The sequence below is a fragment of the Lepidochelys kempii genome, chromosome 5 (assembly GCF_965140285.1).
Source record: "Lepidochelys kempii isolate rLepKem1 chromosome 5, rLepKem1.hap1, whole genome shotgun sequence".
NCBI classification, from domain to species: domain Eukaryota; kingdom Metazoa; phylum Chordata; order Testudines; family Cheloniidae; genus Lepidochelys; species Lepidochelys kempii.
In genome coordinates, this window is record NC_136384.1 from 61,522,275 (window position 1) to 61,546,956 (window position 24,682).

Consider the following 24,682-nt stretch of genomic DNA (forward strand, 5'->3'; position numbering starts at 1 on the left):
CACTGTGGTGGTAGGTTAGGAGAGGGCAAGGGTGGTCCTACCAGGAGTGCTGAGAGCATTCACTGGGCTCTGGTACGTCCTCCTCACAAAATATCTCTGAAGATATGGGAGTGAGGCAGAGCCCAGGTCAAAATCCGCAGTGTCTGAGAAATTCTCTCCCATGTCCAGTGGAAGGGCTCTGATCATCAGTACTGGAAGCAGTACCAGAGGTCAAGGTGGCACTGGAGATCAGGATCCCACTCCAGAGTGAAGAGAGTTGGTCACCAGCAGGTGTAGCAGTACCAGGGAATGACTATTCCCCTCAGGGAGGTAGAGGCCAGTCTGAGTGCTCCATATGGCTTTGAGAAGGGAGCAGTACTGAAGTTTAAGATAGGCTAAGAATTCTGGAAAAGCTTAGAGGAATCATCGTGCCTGGAAATCTCTGCTGCCTCTACCAGGGTTGGCACTACTCATTGCTGTTTACTGGAAGACCTCTTGGGGCAGTATCAATGCTTCACTATTGAAGTCCACAGGAGCCTCAGCAACACCCATGACGGAACATGAAGTCTCCTTGAATCTAGCTCAAAGAAGTGACTTATTCCTTCTTCTAGAGTTTCTCTGTGAAATCGGGCTCTTTTCTTCAAATGCACTGTTTCTGAAGCTGCCTCTGGAGCTCTGGCAGTCACTGTTACAGCCTCAGAGGATGAGGCAGATGTACACGGGGGGAGGAGATTTGAACAAAGAGAGCTTTAGGGAGCACTTCAGTAAGAAGAGCTTCTATCTATCCTCCCTCAGTTTGCAAGATCTGGTTTTGAACCCCATGCAGACCTTGCACTTTGATGGGAATGTGAGACTCTTCAAAGCACTTGAGGCAGCTGAAGTCCTGTCACTGAGGGGGAAAGACCTTTGGCAAGTCTGATGGGGTTTGAAACTCATGGCCTTTGGTATAACTCAAACAGGAAGTACTGCAAACAACAACAAAGCCTGGGAGAGGGGAACCCAGCACAAAACTATGGCTAAAAAGGAAAATAATAATAACCCTCCCCCATGAGTAAAGATACTTCTAGAGAAGCAGTGGACACCGCAGAGCTCCATCTGGAGACAACAGCAGTTGAGAAGGAATTGGATCGACAGCGGGTCTGCCCTTCCCTATACGCCCTTGCACCAAACTGCATAGCATGTAGGTTTGGACCCACAGACACTGCTTATAAAAGCCTCCAACCAAGAGCGCATGGGCATTTGGATCCTACAGTGAAACACTCACAGGGACAACACTGGGGTAATGTAATTTATTGTTGTTTTCTATAGTCTAAAAAGGAAGAGACAGAAAAGAAACTGTGTGTGGTATATGGAGTAGGTAAACGGACCATATATTGCCATCTAGAAAGTAGCAAAGCCACAGGTGAAGTTTATCAGCAACAGATTCACTGAAGTAAGCTGAAGACCTTGTGACAATGCCTCATAAGTGCGTCCTACACAAAGGAGAACACTGGGAGTCTACTCCCATAGCTGCTTCAGGGAGATGGATAAGGCAGATGAGTCATCCAACTAGAGGAAAAGAAGCTCAAGACCACTCCTAACAGACTTAGACTGATTTACAAAGCAGTCTTGCTTTGACCCAGTATGAGCAGGAAAGAATTATACTCTACTAAAGTAAGGGCTTATCTACATAGTGGGGGAATGCACTCTCTGGGTGTGCGATTTCTAAAGAACCCCAATATGTTGAGCTGTGTAGACTCTGCAGGTGTGCGTTAATGTAGTGTTGGCTGAAACACTATCATGTTAAAGCACACCAAAGAATCTTTAGCGTGCACCAGCAGGGTCTACACAGACCAATTAATGCACAAGTTAGTGCACTTTAGAAATTACAGCCTTGTAGAGCACATTAGCCCACCCTGTAGACAAGCCCTACATGCTTTTTACTTTCCCTCTTCTAGACCATGCCAAATAACTATACTAATGTCCACATCTAGAAATGCATAGAATACATCCTGCTATTGAATGACATATACTGCTGGCAGGTAGACGAAGATGGGATGTTTTACAGAATCCTCTTCTATTGGGAGATCACCTCAAAAAAACCAAACAAACCAACAGCCTTCTATGGCAGCTTCATGGAAAGAAACAAGATTAGATGTTGTGACATCTAGAAATTTAAGGTCATAAATTAAGAGATGGAAAGGGCAATAGGAGTGGACTCTTTTCCTGTTAAAAGTTTTAGGTGATGATGTTAGGGCTCGATTTTAGACTGATGTGAAAGGTCACATAACCAAGCTAAATCCATTTATTAAATCAAAGATTCATCAGAACAATATAGAAAGGAAAGGTTGATACTTTACTAATCTGGAGAAAAAACTTGAAGCAGTTACATTTTCACTCTGTTCCACTCATACCCCTCATTACAATAAAGAGAGAAAACTCCCCATATTCCAACATGTCATTATGTACCTTATCTTTTTTGCACCTGCTTTTCAAGGCTCTTGTTTGCCACAACAACAGGGGCTGCAAGTGCCTTAAAACCCTGAAGTATCTCACTGGCCCAACCAAGGAACTACAGTAACTCCTCACTTAATGTTGTAGTTATGTTCCTGAAAAATGCGACTTTAAGTAAAACGATGTTAAGCTGGAGCACCCAGGGTGAAAACTGGCAGCTTCCTGCCCCGCCCTCCCGCCCCAGCTCACCTCCGCTTCCTTCCCAGCGCTTGCGCCGCAAAACAGCTGTTTCATGAAGCAAGCCTGGGAGGGAGGGGGAAACATGGCACGCTTGGGGGAGGAGGCGGGGCCAGGGAGTGGATTTGGGGAGGGATCCAATGGGACAGGGCTGGGGGGCAAGAGCACGCCTGTGCTCCCTCCCCTGCCTCCTGAACACTGCAAGCCAGCTGACTGCTGCGGGCAGGGGGAAGGCGCACCACTTTCTCACTCCTCCCTCCTGCCCGCAGCAAATCAGCTGGCTTGCGACATTCAGGGGGCAGGAGAGTGCAGGGAGGAGTGAGGACTCGGCACGCAGCCTCCCCCCCGCCTCTTCCCGCAGCAATCAGCTGGTTTTCAGTGTTCAGGGGGTAGGAGAAGTAGGGGGAGCCTGTGCACCAAGTCCTTGCTCCTCCCCCCTGAACACCGCAAGACAGTGGATTGCCGTGGGCAGGAGGCAGAGGGGGAAGGCACTGATCCGCGGGGTCTGCCGGTGGGCGGGAGCGTAGGGGGGCTGCCAGCTGTGGACAAAGCAGGCAGCCAAACGACCTTATAGTGAAGCATTGCACAACTTTAAATGGAGCATGTTCTGTAATTGAGCAGGGAAGTAAGATCGAAACAAGGTTAAGTGAGAGGACGTTAAGTGGGGAGTTACTGTACACAGATAAGGCCTCCTTTAGTATAGTACATGGGCATAGGCTGCATATGCAAGGGCCACAAGAGGTCTTGACTGAGATGGGGGAACAAATCAGTATAGCATAAGAAATGGTGATAGGAAGAAAAGAAAGTACTCCATAGACAACAGCTTGTATATAAAAGAGTAATTGAAGACTGTAGTTCAATTAATCTTTTGAATGTAGCTTTTTATTCCATAAATACAGTCACCTGGGCGCCTTTTTTTGGCGGGGGGGGGGGGGCGGGGTCGCTATGTGTATAGGTGAAATTATAGCCCACTGAATTCAGTGAGAAGTTTTGCCATTTTCCTCAGTGTGGCCAGGATTTAAGCTATGGTCTTTAACAAAATGGTTAAGAGTAGTTTCAGCAGTAATCTGTAGGTAATTCATTAGTTTCATTAAAAGTGAACTACAGATGAAAATCTTAGCTCTCCCACAAGAATTTCTGCTGTAGCCTCCAGTATGCCTCAAAATTAGAAGAAAGTGAGGATGTAGCATGAGGAATGGAGTTTGTTGATGTACAGGAGATTTAAATGATTTTATTGTTTTTATTTTTAAAGCCTACATTGCTGGGTGTAAACTTCAAAACAGAGCTGTGCAGCCCTCCATTATTAAAAAAAAAAAAAAAAAAAAACACACACACAACAATCCCCAGTCCCATATAATCCTTCACATTCTTTTTTAACAGGAGGCTCCACCTCAGATCAGATTCTTTCCTGAGAGCAGGGAGGGGCTGTTTCAGACAAAAGTCTACAGTCACAATGTATGATTTAAAATGAAAGACAAAATTAAAGTCTGTTAAGTTTGAGAGAGAAGAGCATGTTTCACCAATACCACTCTGATCTGAACAGTATATTACACAAGGTAAACCACCCTCAGTTTGGAGTACTGGAGCAGTGAAGACTGAAAGGACCATAGAAAAAGACTGTGGGTAGACACACACAAAGGGACAAAAAACACCCATCTCCCACCCCCAATTTTAGTAGTTATTACATTTCCACATAGTTCTCCCCAGTGTTCTGCAAGGATGTCATTGTTGCTTTTTAATCAGTCTCTTCACACTATGACAAGAAGAAATCTAAAAACAATCCTATCAATTGTTAAAATTTTCTAATCACTTCATGTGGTCTGAATACAAGATGCATCGTTCACACTACTTCATAAAAATACAAAATAAAATTTCATGCTAGATTAGCTTACTACAAATTTTTTTATCCCAAGTTTAATTGAAAGAAAAAAAAAAAAACCACACAGGATCTTAATTAAGACTTACATACTTGAACATGAAGTACTAACCGTGTAAAATATTCAAGTGCTTGTTCTACATAATCTAGAACTTTCCCATCAAGATAGTCTGCAAGAGCAGCCCGTGCCATCATGAGATAGCACTCTCCCAGACCTGAAAGGAAATTAAACATTTAGTCTGTGAGCAGGAGAGTGACTTGAAGGACACCTTTATATAGTTAAACTCAAAAACCCAAGTATTATGGCACAAAGAACATTTAGCAGGTCAAAGAAGCATAACTAAGCAGTAGCATGCTTTGTAGCTTCTGCAGGCCTACCTTACTATACACAGAAGGAGCTCCTTGCATCCCTCCATTCCACTGCACAAGGTCCCTGTGTATTCTTGTATTTCAGGGATTCCTTGAACTCCCCCTAGTCTCCCACCATACTAAGGTCCCAAATTTCCACCTGCCAGGGACTGTGCCACCCTCCCATTTGCCATCCCATGGCAGGGGCTGTGTACATGCCCCCATTCCCTCCTTCCCCTCCCCAAGATTACTAATTGTCTGGGAGACAAGTCATTCAGGGCATCATCATGTTAAATTCTAATGGGAGGATGTGCAAAGATGAAATGGGATACGATTATGCTGGGACGAGTTTGATCTAGACCACTGCAGAAGTGCTTGAAGCTGTGCTTCAGCTTAACAGCAGCCAGGGGCTCTGTGTCTCCCCTGTTTGGTTTTCTGATTTCTCTCTAAAATCTATAGGGTTCCAGCCACTGATGCCCAGAACATTCCCTGAAATTGATGGATATGGTGCTCAAGTTATCGCATTACATGAGACACGCCACCAAGCTGAGTACAGGCATTTGCATGCTTGGCTGGCAATAATATGACATGCTCCTCTTTGCAGGGCTTCAGAAGGCCCTCTTACCCACGTTAGAAAGTAAGCTGTTACCTACTCTGGAAGAATATGAACTGGAGAATTACAGATACACACAAAAAAACCCAAAGCCTAAATAGTTTAAAACTAGACTGTTTAAAACTTCAGATTTGTTTTTAATGTCCATTAAAACACTTGGGAGGAACCCTCTTTGCTAAGAATCCAGCCATTCCCACTCATTCACCTACGGGCAATAAAAAGCTCACAATCCACATTTCAGCTATCAAAGTTCTCCTCCAACTCACTCTCAAAAAACAAAACAGAGCTTGAAATTCCTCATTTTCAGAGGAAAATACAAGTTCTTTGTTTTGTTTTTTTTAATGAAAAGCACAGAGAGTCAGGCTTTAATATATAAGAGCAAAAAGACCAGGCACAAACCACCTCTTCCTCCTCTTTGTAATGCAGTGATTTTTGCTCTAGGATTAAACACAAGTGGAGGTGGAGGGAGGAAAGACGTGAGGAGAAGGGTGTGTTTTAATCAGGGCTTAATCGCAATTTTAATCCCACTTAATACATTTCAATTGATATTCTATTGTTTAATTATTTGGGTTTTTTTTACCTTCATATATATTTTATTCTGTGTTGTAAATTAAATCGAAGTGTATATTATTTTCTATTACAAATATTTGCACTGTAAAAATGGTAAACAAAAGAAATAATATTTTTCAATTCACCTCATACAAATACTGTAGTGCAATCTCTGTTGTGAAAGTGCAACTTACAAATGTAGATTTTTTTGTTGCATAACTGTACTCAAAAACAAAACAATGTAAAATTTCAGAGCCTACACGTCCTCTCAGTCCTACTTCTTGTTCAGCCAATCGCTAAGACAAACAAGTTTATTTACACTTACAGGAGATAATGATGCCCTCTTCTTGTTTACAATCTCACTAGAAAGTGAGAACAGGGCATTTGCATGGCACTTTTGTAACTGGCATTGCAAGGTATTTACATGGCAGATTCTAAACATTCGTATGTCCCTTCATGCTTCAGCCTCCATTCCAAAGGACGTTTCCATGTTGATGACGCTCGTTTAAAAAAAAAAAAAAAAAAAAGTGTTAATTAAATGTGACTGAACTTCTTGGGGGGAGAATCGTGTGCCGCCGCCTCCTCTGTTTTAATAACATTCTGCCATATATTTCATGTTATAGCAGTCTCGGATGATGACCCAACACATGTTGTTCATTTTAAGAACACTCTCACTGCAGATTTGTCAAAACACAAAGAAGGTACCAATGTGAGATTTCTAAAGATAGCTACAGCATTCAACTCAAGGTTTAAGAATCTGAAGTGCCTTCCAAAATCTGAGAGGGACGAGATGTGGAGCATGCTTGCAGAAGTCTTAAAAGAACACCACTCCAATGTGGAAACTACAGAACCCGAACCACCAAAAAAGAAAATCAACCTTCTGCTAATGGCATCTGACTCAGATAATGAGCATGCGTCGGTCCACACTGCTTTGAACGGTTATCAAGCAGAACCTGTCATCAGCATGGACGCATGTCCCCTGGAATGGTGGTTGAAGCATGAAGGGACATATGAATCTTTAGCGCATCTGGCACATAAATATTTTGTGACACTGGCTACAACAGTGCTATGAGAACACCTGTTCTCACTTTCAGGTGACATTGTAAACAAGAAACAGGCAGCATTATCTCCTGCAAATTGTAACCAAACTTGTTGGTCCGAGTGATTGGCTGAACAAGAAGTAGGACTGAATGGACTTGTAGGCTCTGAAGTTTTACCTTGGTTTTATTTTTGAATGCAGGGTTTTTTTGTACATAATTCTACATTTGTAAGTTCAACTTTCATGATAAAGAGATTGCACTATAGTATTTGTATTAGGTGAATTGAAAAATACTATTGTTTTTTTACAGTGCAAATACTTGTAATCAAAAATAAATATAAAGTGAGCACTGTACACTGTGTTGTAATTGAAATCAATATATTTGGAAATGTAGAAAACATCCAAAAATATTTAAATAAATGTAATTCTAATATTGTTTAATCACATGATTAATTTTTTTTAATCACACGATTAGTAACTATTAATTTTTTTAATCGCTTGATAGACCTAGTTTTAATTCTAAGTTTTAACCCCACCTACCAAACTGAGAATCTTTTAGGTTTACCTGCTAGGGCTCAAGAATATCCACCATTTTAACTTTTTGTCTGCTAGTGCCAGTGAGCGCTGCTTGCTGGTCAAAGTCATTTTTCCTCTCTATACAGTACAAGCTGTCATAAAGGGAAGGGTAAACACCTTTAAAATCCCTCCTGGCCAGAGGAAAAACCCTTTCACCTGTAAAGGGTTAAGAAGCTAGGATAACCTCGCTGGCACCTGACCAAAATGACCAATGAGGAGACAAGATACTTTCAAAGCTGGAGCAGGGGGTAGAAACAAAGGTTCACTCTGTGTGTGTGTTGTTTTTGCCAGGAACAGAAAAGGAAGTAATCTAGCTAGATATGCGTTAGATTCTGTTTTGTTTAAATGGCTGATAAAATAAGCTGTGCTGAATGGAATGTAGATTCCTGGTTTTGTGTCCTTTTATAACCTAAGGTTTTGCCTAGAGGGATTCTCTATGTTTTGAATCTGGTTACATTGTAAGGTATTTACCATCCTGATTTTACAGAGGTGATTCTTTTTATTTTTTCTTCAATTAAAATTCTTCTTCTAAGAACCCGATTGCTTTTTCATTGTTCTTAAGATCCAAGGGTTTGGGTCTGTGTTCACCTATGCAAATTGGTGAGGATTTTTATCAAGCCTTCCCCAGGAAAGGGGATGTAGGGTTTGGGAGGATTTGGGGGCGGGGGGGAAGGAAGAGACGTTTCCAAGCAGGCTCTTTCCCTGTTATATATTTGTTAGGCGCTTGGTGATGGCAGCAATAAAGTCCAAGGGCAAAAGGTAAAATAGTTTGTACCTTGGGGAAGTTTTAACCTAAGCTGGTAAAAATAAGCTTAGGGGGTTTTTCATGCAGGTCCCCACATCTGTACCCTAGAGTTCAGAGTGGGGAAGGAACCTTGACACAAGCATTTCCCGATTTAGAATTTGGTGCTTCAATTTCAATTTTACACTAAGTTAACAATCCATCTTTATTACCTTTGAGTGCAGGTACATATTCTTTTGACTTCTTTAAGATTTGTTGGTATTCAGCTATAGCGTCTTTATACCTTCCTAGAATCTGTTCAATTGATGCAGCCTTGTAAATACTGTATATCGATTTGGGATTCAGCTCACTGGCCTTTGTGAAGGACTTCAGTGCCGTTGTATAGCCACCTCTGCTCAGGTATGCCTCTCCTAGAGACTCCCAACAGTTGGAGTCCTTTGGATCTGCCCTTAGAGCTGCCTGCAAGCTGAATATGTCAGGAAATAAAAGACAGTTACCTAAATTCAAATAATAAAGTAGAACATTAGTTAATTTAAAATGTAAAATCTCTTCCTTGCATAAATGTATCCATTTTGTCAAGAGACATGGACATATATGAAATCATCATAGAATCATAGAATAGCAGGGTTGGAAGGGACCCCAGAAGGTCATCTAGTCCAACCCCCTGCTCAAAGCAGGACCAATTCCCAGTTAAATCATCCCAGCCAGGGCTTTGTCAAGCCTGACCTTAAAAACCTCTAAGGAAGGAGATTCTACCACCTCCCTAGGTAACGCATTCCAGTGTTTCACCACCCTCTTAGTGAAAAAGTTTTTCCTAATATCCAATCTAAACCTCCCCCACTGCAGCTTGAGACCATTACTCCTCGTTCTGTCATCTGCTACCATTGAGAACAGTCTAGAGCCATCCTCTTTGGAACCCCCTTTCAGGTAGTTGAAAGCAGCTATCAAATCCCCCCTCATTCTTCTCTTCTGCAGGCTAAACAATCCCAGCTCCCTCAGCCTCTCCTCATAACTCATGTGTTCCAGTCCCCTAATCATTTTTGTTGCCCTTCGCTGGACTCTCTCCAATTTATCCACATCCTTCTTGAAGTGTGGGGCCCAAAACTGGACACAGTACTCCAGATGAGGCCTCACCAATGTCGAATAGAGGGGAACGATCACGTCCCTCGATCTGCTCGCTATGCCCCTACTTATACAAGGATATAAAGTATCAGGGGGTAGCTGTGTTAGTCTGTATCCACAAAAACAACAACAAGGAGTCTGGTGGCACCTTAAAGGCTAACATTTATTTGGGCATAAGCTTTCGTGGGAAAAAGATAAACAAACACTTCTTAAGATGCATGGAGTGAAAATTACAGATGCAGGCATTATAATGACACATGAAGAGAAGGGATTTACCTCTGAAGAAGTGGGGGGTTTTTACCCACGAAAGCTTATGCCCAAATAAATCTGTTAGTCTTTAAGGTACAACCGGACTCCTTGATGAAATGATATAGTTTTAGGCTTTTCTTATGTAATTTTCATCCTCCTATAGCATATTACACAATGTAATAAATTTCAAAGTTTTGGCTCACGATCCTATGGAGACAAAGCTTTATAAATTATCTCAATGAAATCTGATTTCTGACTACTGCTCTCAAGCTAAGTTTTTCTGTAAAAGGAGAAGGGTAGACACTATGACTTTATAGCATTTGCTGCAGCATCAACTGCAATAAGCCAAATCTCTTAATAGGGAGATTTGCTTTGTTATTTAAGCTGTCTTTGACCTAAGTAAATTTTAGAGAATAAACTGTTTGACTAGCACTGTGTGGCCAATAGCTTAACTCAATTACTAGTTCTCTTACTCAGCCACTGCTTGAGAGTGCTGACCGGCTCTCAGGTAGTAAAGTCCACGACGAAGCCAGGCCCACTTTGCTGTACCAGCACTTGCTCTTTCAGTTACTGCAGTCAAGATTGCCAGAGCAGCCTCCTAACAAAACCCCAGAATATCAGATTAGATACATTTACATGTACGTGCAATATAAAGAGAACAAATCATTGTTAGTGATTTGCATTTGTCTAACAAATTAGTTAGTATACTACTCCTCAAGTATTGGAGACACAGGTCAGTTACTTTAACAGGGAAAACAAAAAAGCCTACATTTCTCCAGAATCACTCTCATATCAGACAATAGTTATGGACTATTGTCTGGGAATGGGCCATGTTTTAGTTCTGTTATTTCTTTCACAAGGGGAATAATGAGACTGACTTGCATGGACTGATCTTAAACTTTTGTTCACCCCTCTTTTATCAGATCTCTGGAAGTAAGGGAGACAGAGGATGGGGGGGGGCAGAGGAAAAGATGGGAGAAGAATTATAGAAAAACTTTCTATCAGCTGACCTTACCACAATAGAAAGTTTACTACTGAGGCAAGGAACAATTTGTCTCCTTCCTCTGTGGCCTCTGCTAGGCATCGCTGCTTTTTAGTCTGTTTTTGTCTGTTGGAGACCTACACAAACATGGGTCACTTCAAAAGTTCCACTGAAAATTCTAGCAGCTATGCAGACCCTACAGTCTAAATTTGATTTGTTTGAATCTCAGATGAGTCTTGTCTGATCAGAGGCATTAGCCTGAAAACTGATCCCTAGTTGTTTGGGAGCAGGGGGGTAATCATTAAAGATCTAGAAGACAAGAACACACACACACTCACTTTGAACCTGTGCTTAAAATTAATCTGTGACAGATAAGATGGTAATGCTTTTGTACATTACTAAATGCTCAGTTTTCTAAGAACATTAGACTCTTTAAAGGGCATGAGTTATTTGAAAGACTTTGCAGTTCACTGAAGTCCCATACCAAATCTGATTCTAGTATATATTCTAAAGACAGTTTATTTTTCAAACTTCTCCCTATTAACAGTTTCATCTACCTCAACTAGAACAGGCAGATAACTACGACATTTCCTGGGAGCTGGAGGGAAAAAAATAAAGAGATCTGTTCAAAGTAGGGAAAAGAAAGAACTACTGAAAGCCATAGTTACTGGCCCTATATCTGAGTTCCCATCACTAAGCTTCCAGAGTTCTATATTGTTTTAATGAAATTATTAAGAGTGGGGTTTTGCTTTTTAAAATAAAATAATAAATAATAATAATAAGCTACAAGAGTTGACTAGGTGGGCAAAGAAGTTCATCTAAAATAAATATTCTGTGGTAGGATGTTTTGGATTGTTTGACTGAGTAGTTTGTATGGCTGACATGAGGTTTTCATGTTTGCCAATTAACCCTAGCAGATCACTAGTCCAGATAACACCAGAAGGGAACGTCACACTCTCCCACCTCCAAAATCATGCTAATTCTGGGGCTCAGAAATATTATGTCAAGTTTTCTTTCCCAAAAAAGTTTAATCAATATTTTTAAGTGGAGAAGTCAAGCAGGCCTGAAGCTATAACATTACTAAACAATGAAAAAGAGACCAAGTGTCCAGTCTCAAAACTCTATGTATTTTGAAGACAAGAAAATCTGTTGTTCTACAAGTCACTTCAAATTCGACCATAAATGCTCAAAAAGTGTTGGATATACAATACCGTGTCTCCAAGTTCCACACTTAAGTCTACAGCTGCTGCTCCAGCTTCTCCATCAGTTCTATCTAGTTCAAAAGCCTTTTTATAGCAGCCACGAGCCCTGCTTTTGTCTCCAGCTACATCTCTGTAGTAATGGCCTAAATAGCAGAAGACACTTCCCATGTAGCTGTCCAGTTTTGCAGCCTATGAACAAGCACACCAATGGAAAAGAATAGGATGCATTTTGAAGCATAATTATAAATACACAAGAACGAGTCCATTGATTTATAAATATTTACACAACAGAGGCCATATCGAACCAAAGACATACATTACTTGTGAATTTCTCATGTAGCATCAAAGGTAATATATTAAAGCTAGGCAGAATTTTGAAACAAAAAAAATACTCAGTTGTTTCACAGAGTTTACAGAGGGTGATAAATATGCCAAATGCTTGTGAATGTTGCACATGAGACAAAACAAGTTGTGAAGGGAACATTACAATCCATTTTAATAAGCATTTAGTGTGTTGTTACAACAGTAAGTTAAAAATACTGTCATTTTTCTAGCACTATGCTTGTAGTTCTGCTGCAAGCTGACTTATTTTGTTATGTACTAAAGTTTAAACAATCTTAACAATGGGAACTTTAAGTATGTGCTATTGTTTAGGTCTGAAAGACCACACCCAAGCAGCAGAGTGACAGTTTTGTAGTGATCAATTATTAAAAGTGTCCTTTTCATATTGTGCAGCATACAGCACAGATATCAGACTGGAGGCAGTAGATGAGGATGCCATTCTTTCACTCTTCACTGTTCATGTTGGAGCATATAAATGCTCTTTTCCTAGCCAGAGTGACAAAAAGAAATACCCCTATACGCAGGGGGTAAAAGACTGTGGTTTGGGTATATTTAAAAAAACAAAACCCCCAAAAACACAAAAAACAAGTCTGTTGGATAAAAAAAACCTGTGGTGCATCTGTCGACCAAGTTTATAATCCATGACAAAAAACAAGAATGCAGCATGCTCGCCATGTCCCTTAAGTGAGTAGTGTGCATCACAAGCATGCACACATTCATTTCTATATAGGAAAAAACAAGGGGAAAACCCCAGCTTACTTGCATCAGTAGCTCCCAACCTTTCAACTTGGTTATCCAACTTAGAATTTCCCAATCCTCCTTTTTTGTCTCTCCTGCCCCTTTGCCGCCGTCCCCCCACCCCATTTTTTCAGCCTCCACTTTAAATTTTCCCTTCTTCTTTGCTTCCTTCCCCACTTTCTGAAGCGCATGCGCAGCTCAGCCTGGACTGCATAGCCCAGGAGAAAAGATAGGTCAGAAGCTGCTTCCTAAGTCACTACCATTAGGCTGCATTAGGAGCCTCTATGAGAGGAAGCGGCAAGTAGCTTTCAAGGAGTCACATGGTCCCAAGAAAAAGTTTGCATGGAGATCCATTTTTCCCAGCTTCCACTTTTAATTTGTCCCATGTGCAAGCTTTCCAACCCCTCAGCTTGTGAAACATTAGATATACATTTAGCCCCATTCCAGCCAAGATATTTTCTAATTTAGGTTTTATAATAAACAGTTCCACATGAACATGTTAACAGTGTTTTTGTTACCTTCAGAAACTGAGTGAGAGCTTTCGTTTTATCTTTCCTTATTTCTTCACCCATGAACCAGTAAGTGAGTCCGAGGTGGTAATGGTACTCTGCAGTTTCAGCTTTTCTTTCAATCGCTCTTTGAAAGCTAAGTAAAAGAGGAGGCACGGGAGAGGGGAAAAGGTCATATAAAACCTTAAAGAGTTCCCTGCTGCCTTATAAAGGCACACAGAAAACCTACCTTCTCTCTGCCTGTTGATAATTCTTCTGGGTATAATGAATCAAACCTTCAAGAGCATGGGCTTCTGCCAGGTGCGGGTGGGACAACACAAGCTGTTGTGCAACCTGCCAAAGGATGTGTTTTGATTTTATTTTCCCAGTTATATACAGGAATAAAAATAGTTCAATTTAAAAGAAAAAAAGAATAAAATTACCTTTGAAGCTTGATCAATCAAACCTTTGTTCAGATAAGCCTGACCTTTGAGAGCTAGAAGCACTGGGTCATTATTTATATCTGAAACCTAGAAAATAGTAAAACACTAGCTGAAACTTTATTGAACCCTACAACTGGTAGGCTATTACTCAGCTAAGATATTAGACCTATCTCCAGGCATAATAGAAATAGTAAATATATTAACTCTACCCTCTGTGTCCCCAGATAATGCTAGGAATCTGTGTTGAATGCCATTCACAATAGAATTATTCAGTACATACATGAATTTAAGTTTTGGAGGGGTTATTTAGATCCTTGAAAGTTATAACTAACTGGCCTTTGTTCTACTGACTCATCATAGCCAAGAAGTATGTTACAGCTTGTAGATCAGCAAGTAAAAGGATTTTGGGTATAGAAATTTTACACACACATAATGGTAGAGTTATTTTAAAAATAAGATTTGCATATCTTCTCTCAAGAAGCTTAATGTAGCATTAGAACAGATTTTATAGTTGTGGATTTAACCATTTTAAGCAGATGTTTTCGGGGCCGAGTTTCCAAATAGAAAATCAGACAGCAAGATAACTGAAGATAAATGCTACAGAATAGTTAATATAAAACTTAGTGGAGCTATCCAAAGTAAAACCTGCTTTGACGGGTTATCTTTGAAAGTCAGCTATGCATTTCTGCTTCTGTATCAGCTGTCAATTCCCTGTTCTCCCCCCAAGATATATGGTGATACACATGACACTTCTCAGGGCAGGACTGAGAGTCATAATAATATTAAACATGCAATTTCACATTGATAGTGCACCTCCCACAGTTTAAAATAATCTTAAAAGGAAGCTTACATATTAAGGGAGAATTTCATTAGTTTAGATAGGAGCTTAAGTGACCTTGGACGGAGTGGTTTCTGTGGAGTGTAGGGAGCAAATGGAGGAGATCAAGGCCAGAGGCAGAAGTCTAAGCAGTGAGTAAAACAGCATTCACTAAGATTTTGGAGACAAAAAGCAAGATGGGATAGTAAAGCAGCAAGCAGGAGCTGTCCCTCATTCTCTCCTTCCTGTATTTGTCACAATAAGTGAGAAAAAAAAGAGTGCTTCAAGTATACTTAATGTTTTCCACTAAGTCAGAGAGAAGTGAACTAGAGGAAACAGAGCTAGACTTTAAGAAGGACCCAGAGTGAATGTGAAGTTCTCATCCTTGTGATTTTTCCAGAACAAAATATTAGAACAGGTACTGCTGGACTCCAGAACATTTGTTTAAGGCTAGATTGGCAACGCACAGTAAATGTTGGACATACTAACAGCCACATGCCAACCTTTCACACATCCTCTATACCTGTCAAACAGTGCATGTATTCTGGAATTCCATATTGAGTGCTCTCTTTAAGTGCTGCTATCTTTCCTTCTCCAAGCTTGTGTATTTTAGGGGTGCTGGATGAGCTAGTATTAAAAGTTCACAGTAAGAAACTGCAGTAGCTATAGGGGCCCAGAGTATTATTCTGAGAAAATGGAAATCTGCAATTCCTCCCTCATACATAGACTGGTTTGGTGAGCTCTCTAGTGCTGCCTACATGGACAAAAAAATGACTGTCTAATAGAAATGCTTGGAACAAATGTGAGGATGTCTGGTCACATAACTATTACATACTTTTGCAGTTGAGTATATATTAATCCCCAATACACAAAGTGAGGACATAACCTATCTATTTAGTCACTTTAATAACTGATGCTCTGTGTGACCTCTATGGGCTCGGGTTTGTTTTATAAATCATAAACATTGAATTTTGTTTTTTTCTTTGGTTTTTCCATCTTGTGCATATATAGGTTTTGTTTCATTGTGTTCAGATTAAAACAAAAATAAGGGACCAGAGATAATAAGGTGCGAAAATGGAGGTCATCAATGAGACAGATTGAAAATTTAAAGATTGATAGTAGAAGAGAGACTGCCAAATGAGAGTTGAAATGACTAAGAAAATGGAAGGTGAGAATGTGGAAAGTAAAAGAGAGAAAGAGGGAGACAGACATGTGTTTTACCAAATACTGTTGATATAAAATAATTCTCTACACTAGGAATAAAATAAGGGGAGTGGGAAGGGGAAACATCCTTTGATTGTGAGTGCAATAGGAAGACAGCTTGATTTTCTTTAAATATACCTATATCAGCCAAAAAATACCTGCGCAAGAGTGCTAATGGCTTCTTCTGCAGTGTCAGCACCTGCTATTTTAATAAGAGCCTCTGCTTTCAAACGAAGGGCAAGGTATTTCTGCTGTAGATTGCCACTATCATCATCATCAAGTTGTCCTGATATCTTAAGAGCTGTTAAAAATGAAAGATTTCACTTTAGTTCTTAAATCAAGCATGGAACTATCAACTTGACATTTTGTGAAGCTTACTTAAATAAGTGTTCAAATTTGACAGAGCACCCTCTATCATACCATTTTTCTTGAGATTTTTTTTTAAAGTGTGTTACTTGGTCTTTTCTGTTCCCCTGTTATTTAACTCTTTTTAGCAAGAGAGCAATTAACTATACAAGGAAGAATGTGAAATTGACTGTCGACAAGGTGCTAACATTCAGAAGAAACTGAAAGGAAAAAAAAACCACTTTATTTTCACTAGTTTTCCAGTTATAATAATCTTCTAACTTACTAGGTACAAAGTTTTCAGACATTTTGAATGAACAATGTCCCTTTAACAGCAAAATTTAGCTTTCCCTTCTCTGTGTAGAGGGAAATTCAGGTGGAAATCACGATTGAACTTAGTATCAGTAATTGCAGTTTTGGAAATTACTCCAATAAATAGCAGCTTAGAATCTCAAAGGATCAAGACAGTTTAACAACTCTAGAGCTTGAACACCACAGGAAGATGGCCATAGGTAAGATGGACTTGTGAATACATCTAGCGAGATATTATTTTATCCTTCAATTGCACCAGGCCTTTTCAGAGGGAAAAAACCATTCATGCAGAGTACCCTTCTATTTGTAACCGTAACATTAGCTTCTTCCATTGGCACTACCACAAATTATTTTACATTTTGAGGAGAGAGACCTTATTAGCCTTGGAATCAGATTTCTTAAGATGGTTATAGTTCAGAAGCACACTATAACTCACTTCTTTGTATCTGCTACAACGTAAGCCAACAACATGACCATATTGTTTTCTAATCTAATATAAAGTGAAAGATTAGGGACTACTACTCCTTTCAGATACAAGATAATTACCTCGATTGCAGGAAATAACAGCTTCTTTGTGTTTATGCATTTTCATTTGCGCCTCAGCCAGATAATACCATGCTGCTTGACACTGGCTGGTCTGCTGCAAACCTAGAACAAATATTTTTAAAATCAGTTACCTGTTTAAAATAAATCTTGGGGATACAGATAGCCTTAGTGGGTGTTGGAAGTGGTTGTACATTACAGATCTATCACAAACACACCACCACAAATCATCATGCTCAGTGGCACAGAGACCCAAACAGAGATCTTTTTATTTTAGTTCAGGCTTATAACATTATCTTGCCACTTATAATTAACAATGAAACAAGGTGGAACTAAAAAGAGTGCAAGGTTCGCTATTATGACACATTCAATATTTTCACAATATTCTTCCTATCCAGTAAGAAAATAGGAGAAAAAGGCAAGGAATTACACAACACTATGGTTTAAGATATATTTTCATTTTGAATATAAAAATTTCCATTTAATGGGAGATGAGGATCAAAATCTCCTGGACTGCTCCAAAAGTTTCTCCTCAGGTCTTTGTCCACTACTAAAAGATCTACAGATGCCAATACAGCATGAGCTCCACCCAGGTCTAAAGGCAGACTGAAAGAGATCAAAGAAATTTTAGGACTTAGATAATATTAAAACTATTTCACCACAACCTCCTCACTAGCCTTCCTTAAAAATGGAATGTTAAAAATCTGGTGATAATTGAGAAGTTCACTGGTGTTTTGAGATTTAGTCACCCCTCTCTGCCCTCCCGCCTCAATAAAATTTGAGCTAATCTGTTCCTGAAAAGCATAAGTACCTTGATTGTCCACTGGTATCTGTCAACAACAGATTCAACTTTCCTTACTAGGCCACAGTCTGAAGTTCCCTCAGAGCCTCTATGAGCAAAACTAGATGAAACCCAGCAGACAGACACATGGCATTAACTGTATTCCCCATCCCACACACAGTGTTTGTTTTAGGGGAAAAAAAATGTAAGGGGATATTTTGAAGGGGAGGGGGCAGTTTAGCAATGACTCAGTTTCACTTGCTCCATGTCACTCATTCTTTCCCATATTAGGCACTTTAACTAGATGAACCTGAAATTTGAGTTCATGACTAGGGCTAGTTGTAGTATTTTCAGTTCATGGTCAAAAACATTTAGATGTTCAGGAATTCTATTTTTTTAAAACAAAAAAAAATTTTTTTAAAAAAATCAGTTTTATGTCAAAAGTCCCTACATTCTACAGAAAACTGGGGTTTTAAGTGAAGGTTTTTTGGGGGCAAAACAGTATCAGCTTTCTACAGAAAATTGGTTTTATGTCAAAAGATATGAATGCCTGAAAATCTGTGTTTTTGGCCAAAAAATGAAATATTTCAATAGGATATGCCACTATGCCTCATGGGGGTTGTAGTTCAGATGCCACAACTCCCCGTTCATTTCTATGGGCCAGGCTCCACAGACAGACATCATCTCCCATGACACACCATAGTCTCTTCTCGTGTGAGGAGAGGTAGTACATCAGAGGAATCCCTGGCCATAGTTCATCATGGGAGATGTAGTCTGACTGGGGGTGTGAGGCACCCAATGATCATTCCCATAGGCACACCACTGGTATCAGTAAATTGAAATATTTCAGGTTTCCAGTCAAAAAGTTAAAAATTTTCCGGGGGGGGGGGAGAGAAACCCTTATCGTCCAACAGCTCTAGTCATGACCCATTTTAAGAGAGCCTTTTACATCTGAGTGCAACCAAGCCACTAATAAATAAGATATTAGTTTAACATAAAACTTTGCAGTAGTTATAGCTGCTGTATAAAAGCTTAAAGATTCTCTTTCAAAGGCCAATACAATCATTTTTAGTGTAAATATACACATACAAAAGTTTTTAAAAGGACACCATAGCTTAATAGAAAAAAACAGAGTTACATCTGAGTTTGTTTTTAATCTATTTTCATAAGGCTACTACAACTGAAAGATTAAAAAAATTATGGTTTACTTTATGCATTTGTATACCGCAGAACATAGTCAATTTCACTGTTTCTTTTGTATAATAGGCATCCTCTGCCCTTGGGTTTGTGTAGGATTTGACTCAGCAACAGGGTCAGAGGAAAGAAAAGAAAGAAAGAACACACACACTTATAGAAACACTTCAGAATTGGCAAGGGAACTTATAAGCAGATGTAGTAACCAAAACAACTTAACTCTTTTTTAAAAAATTAGCTAGATTTCAAGCAGACATCCTTCTAAATTTACTGCTTGTTTTACCTAACTACAAAATGTTTAACTGATTCCACTTTGAGCACAAAGCATAAAATAAATCTAGTATAATTTAGCAGTTTTACCTAGTAGAAATATTAATTACTATGCAACACGTTATCCATTCCTTTTATATTACATGTTTACCTTCAGTTAGGCTCTTGACAGCTTCTTCATATTTTTTTTCTTGGAGGAATTTGATACCTAAACCAATAAGGCCTGGGCTGCTACTTGAGTCCATCTCCATAAGCCTGCAACAACAATGCTGAGCCTCTTCAGTGAAACTGCCTAGTATCACAAAAAGAAAATTTCTTATAACCACAGCTTGATGGTGCATAACAGCCAAAAGTCACAAGAAGATTTAACAATGTATTCTACTCAACAGATTTAGAAAGAAATTAATTTACTTAGCCATCAGACCTAATTTGGCTGAATTTTTAGTAGCAGTTTCCTACCATATAGTAATTTCTAAAACTAGCAACCAGTTTTCAGAAGTACTATACACAGAGAGTCAAGAAACACTACAAGTACTTAATGCCTCTGAACCACATACCAAAATTTGTAGGCCTGAATTTGGAGTTAGCCACTCAGGTTAAATTGCTAAAGGTCATATCCTCATCAAGGGAAACTACTTTCTAGGTAGGCCTTTCAATTTAGCACAGCTGAAGATCCCACCTGCTACAGCTAACAACCCAAAATTAATGCTTACCTGAATTCCCCATCCCATAAGTCCACTACAGAGGACCTTTCAGTCTAACTACATAATACAATTTGAAAGCATAGTTAGGTGAGAGTGAAAGTGTACAAGCATGAGAATTACTCTGTAGCTTGATGTTTTGAGCACTCAGGTGGGAGACCCAGGATCCAGTTCCCCTATTCCAATTACTTTTTTTTTTTCCACCAAATTATTTATTCAGTGGAAGAGCTTCAACAGGAGAGACTGGGGGAGCCCTACATCAGAACATCCTATAGCTTAGTGATTGGAGTACTCATCTGAGAGGTAGCCAATTCTTGTTCAAATCCCTTCTTGCCCTCAGGTGGACAGAGGACTCCCACATCCCAGGTGAGTCCCTAACTACTGAGCTAACAGTTTTAAGGGAAGGACTCTCTTTCTCCTCCCACACCCCAAACAGCATGGGTGCCTAACTCCAAAAGAGGGTCTGCACCTGAGAATCTCAAGCAGAGGGAGGTGCTTCCCTGAAACCTGGACTTGGCACCTATCTCTGTGAGATGGGTAGGGCTTAGCACATACCCCCTCAGATTGGCATTTCCCAGTGGTTAGCTTAGGAGATTCCCTGCCTAGCATGCTGAATTTGTGAATCCCATTCTAAAGCACCTATCTCTTCCCACTCATTGTATCAGGAGTTTAGGCACCTAACCCAAGCTTTGTGAATCTAAGTGATTTCTAGGTGCTTTAGTTTCTTTGTGAATATAGCCCTTAGTTTCTTGTTCCTTCTCCACTTCCCAAAGGACCTAACAGCAAGTTCACTCCTGGTGGTCTCCTAAGGCACTATGAACAAAGGAATGCCCAGTTTAATGCCAAAGGAAAAAGGAGTGAACTACACAAATGCTTGTTAATCAGTAATTACAGTGGGTTGAATGCCCTCATAGCAGCCAAGTTTCAGTTCAAAACACTTGTAAAAATGGACAGCACGTACAAACATTACTGAACCAGAGGCCTTCACTACAGCACAGGAGAGGAAGAAAGAAGCCCATGCCATCTCACTTCAGGAATTTCACTCGGGAACTTGTAACTAGACAAATACTCCACTCCTCTATTTTGCCATTGTGGTAGATGTGAAACCATGGACGTATAGAAACTAGTCAAAAGACTAGTTAGTACATTGAGATGTGCCATGGGATTTGTCATAAGTGTGTGTATCTATTAATGCGAAATATAACTTTTTGAGCTAGGGATGGTAGTCTAGCCCCAGCAGGGAGGGTTACAGAGTCTCACCCCCTGAGAATTAAAATGGGAGGGCGGGGGTTATTTACTGCAGATTCTGGCACAGATAAACAACTCCTAAGGAAATATCATACTAGTTCAGATCGGGGTCAAGAGGCCGAGTAGACAAAGAAAGACATAAGATTGTAACCAAGAGGGCAAAATGCTACTGGAAAGGTTTGAAGGACTCAGAAACTGAGCAGGCTGTCCTTCACGTGGAAGATGGGTGACACCTAGTTAAGCTTAGTATGCACACAGACCAGTAGTTCTCAACCAGTGGCCCACTTGCAGCCCAATCAGCACACTGCTGCAGCCCATGTGACATCCTCCAGGCCATACATGTAGCATATATATTGCATGGATGTGGCCCACATAACAGAGAGCTGCATATGCAGCCCACAATGGTAAATAGGTTGAGAACCACCAGTGTAGACTGTTTATTGATTATATATGGATTAGTGAGAAGCATCAACATATGAAACTATAGGTAACAAGGTATCTGTAGTTGCCACCCAAACCTAAGAGAGAACAAATGTCATTTTTTTAAAAAGTAAGCATATGCATCTGCAGAACTTACTTTACTGTGCATATTTCAGGACTTACTACCACTTTAAAATTATCCCTGCAGTCTCTTTTCTGTGTGTGTGCTGGAAGGTTACTGTCAATCCTACATGAGCTACAGGCAAGATTAAACTTCCCAAGCGATCAAGATGACTTCCCAGCCTGGTCTAAATGACCATGTCATTAAGGTAAAATATTCTAAGAGTCACTGAAATAAGATTCATGCTGTGTATAAACTAAGCAGCACAGTTAAACCAAAGAAGTTTGTGTGGTGACTCTCCTACTTTATGGTGCAGTTTGTTATAGACAAGAATTTATTTCTACTACTTCAGTTGCCAGCTGATTGATAGATTGTCCATTTTGGGGATCGGTTAGCAAATCAGGATGTCAGTGATATTTCTCATGTGCATACACAACCTGTTCATCTTTAGTTACCAATACAAAAGGGAAATAAAATTACTGTTAGAAAATTGCAGCCCTAGTGGCACAGTAAATGAATTTGTGCAATCTTTTAAATGAAAATACAGCATCTGTGTTTTTCCATGTTTGTGGCAGCTTTGAAGTTATAAGCAGACTTGGGGAAGGAAGGCTGAGATCCATAGTAGAAAGCAAGACACAGATGTAATAAACAGTTAAAAAAAATTGAAGACAGATTAAAGTAATTGTTCAGATGGCTGTACATGCATCTTGCATTTCTGCATGGTATTAACGGAACATAGATTTTTTTAATACATACATAAATACATATAATACATACATATACACACACACACCCTCCCCAAAAACATCTATTTTTAGAGCATATTATTTTCTGACCATGAGCATTTCCTATTTGTAAAACTTTACATAATATATGTTTTAAAAACATACAGTACAAATGCTTTAAGTCAGTGGTTCTCAATTGATTATACATTTTGTTACCTGGGCCACTGAGGCCGGGCAGCAGCAGCCCCATCCCCGATCTCAGCACGCGGGGCAGCCAGCTGCCCACCCTGGACCCCATGGGGTCAGCCGGCTGCCCCAGACCCCGGACCTCCTCCGCACAGCTGCCCCAGACCCCACCATGCAGGAACGAGCCAGCTGCCCCAGATCCTGGAGCTTGCAGGGCCAGGCAGCTGACCTGGATTCCCAACCCCTCAGGGCCCGCCAGCAGCCCCGGCCCCAGATTCCCAACACACAGGGCAGGCTGGCAGCCCCGATCCTGACGTGCTGTGTGGCAGGGCAGCCCAGCCAGACCCCTCCATGCCGGGTAGCTGGGAACCTGGTGGACCCAGGGCATGCGGGCCGGCCTTTAGCACACAGCTGAGCTGGGCCGCAGCTGTGTGTAATTGGGCCGCATGTGGCCCAAGAACCCTTGCTTTAACTACTTCCCTTTCCCATACCAAAATTTGGTCATTTAGTGATGGGCGAGAGTCCTACCATTTCTTCTTGTGCTAACTATGAATGAGGTTCAGTATCTGTTTTCATTCATCTTCATAAGCTGAATCATATTGACTTGGAGACATCAGCATACAAGCCAAGGCAGGAAGGAAATAAATGTACTTGTCCACAACAGAACAGAAAACAGTGATGGATGGCTTTGAAACAGCTGAGTATCAGAGAAAACAGATGCCCAAGCATTACAGTAAATAAGCTTATGCTGCAAAGTGACTTAAGGCTTTTCATAAATACTCAAATTTTTGTTTAAGTTAAGTAATAATTAGGCTGTATACTGCAGAACATACATAAGGAGCATAAGTCAAATGAGCAGCGGTGTATTTAGAGGGCCTGGAAAGAAGCCACATTCTATAAGATTGTACACACAATATCACAAAAAAAAATGCCAACTCCAGTAAATTTTATACACAAGTGCTGGAAAATAAAGTCATGAAGATTCAGCATATAAGGGCAGGTCCAAATTTAAAACAGTGCATCGGCACAGCTGTGCCACTGTAGCACTTCAGTGCAGATGCTACTACACCGACAGGAGAGCTTCTCCCGTCAGAGTAGTTAATCCTTCTCCATGAGAGGCAGTAGCTATGTCGATGGGAGAAGCCCTCCCATTGACACCGAGCTGTCTACACTAGGGATTAAATCAGTGTAAAAAATATGGACTTTTCACACCCTTGAGCGATGTAGTTATATCCATGTAAGTTTGTAAGCCATTGCTAAAATCCCAGCAGCAGCAGAAGCAGGTACTGACTGTTCAGGGGAAGTCAAAACTCAGGGTAACTGCTCCCTTAGACTACTTTACAGGCTGTAATCTCACTGAGAAATTCTCAAGTAGAAGGGTTCTGCTGGGATAGCTAACTATTTCATGCCTTTAAAAATGAATCCAAGATGGGTACCTTGTCTCCTAGACCAAGCTAAAGCTTGGTCAAGATCTCTTACAAAAAACTTATCTTGAAATTAGATTATTAAAAATGGAAATTTTAAAAGTGTGTAGCGTTAAGGAATACTGAACACTGGGGCCAACAAATCTATGAGGGATAAGAAGGGCTACATCTTATTAGAGAAATCCACCCCGTTCTTTAAATTACTCCAAGCAAAATTCAATCCGCCTTTAGAGATTACAGTGTTCAGGATCCTGGGAATTTGCACAAATATTCATGGGAGAGTGAAGGCTGTAGGTTTAGATCTTTGTCTAAAGGGAGTAATTTTTGTATACATATTTCCCTATGCAACAACTTAGATGGGGCAAACTGGATTTTCTGAAAGCAGAAATTTCTACAATTGGTAGTGTATCAATCACCAAAATGTTGCATTATCA

The 24,682-nt window shown here is 40.3% G+C and overlaps 1 protein-coding gene across 7 annotated transcripts in view; it reads right to left on the reverse strand.

Moving 5' to 3' along the window:
- The window catches only part of SKIC3 (SKI3 subunit of superkiller complex), an 80,483-nt gene that overhangs the window by 41,281 nt on the left and 14,520 nt on the right, over positions 1-24,682 (reverse strand). For all 7 annotated transcript variants that reach the window (XM_073344528.2, XM_073344529.2, XM_073344527.2 and 4 more), the window contains exons 9-18: positions 19,575-19,715; positions 17,182-17,283; positions 16,137-16,279; positions 13,959-14,045; positions 13,766-13,869; positions 13,546-13,672; positions 11,957-12,136; positions 10,237-10,361; positions 8,605-8,858; positions 4,638-4,740 (exon numbers count right to left, since the gene is read on the reverse strand). In XM_073344528.2, the coding sequence (XP_073200629.2) occupies positions 4,638-4,740; positions 8,605-8,858; positions 10,237-10,361; positions 11,957-12,136; positions 13,546-13,672; positions 13,766-13,869; positions 13,959-14,045; positions 16,137-16,279; positions 17,182-17,283; positions 19,575-19,715 (1,366 nt within the window). The remainder of the gene's footprint in view (positions 1-4,637; positions 4,741-8,604; positions 8,859-10,236; positions 10,362-11,956; positions 12,137-13,545; positions 13,673-13,765; positions 13,870-13,958; positions 14,046-16,136; positions 16,280-17,181; positions 17,284-19,574; positions 19,716-24,682) is intronic.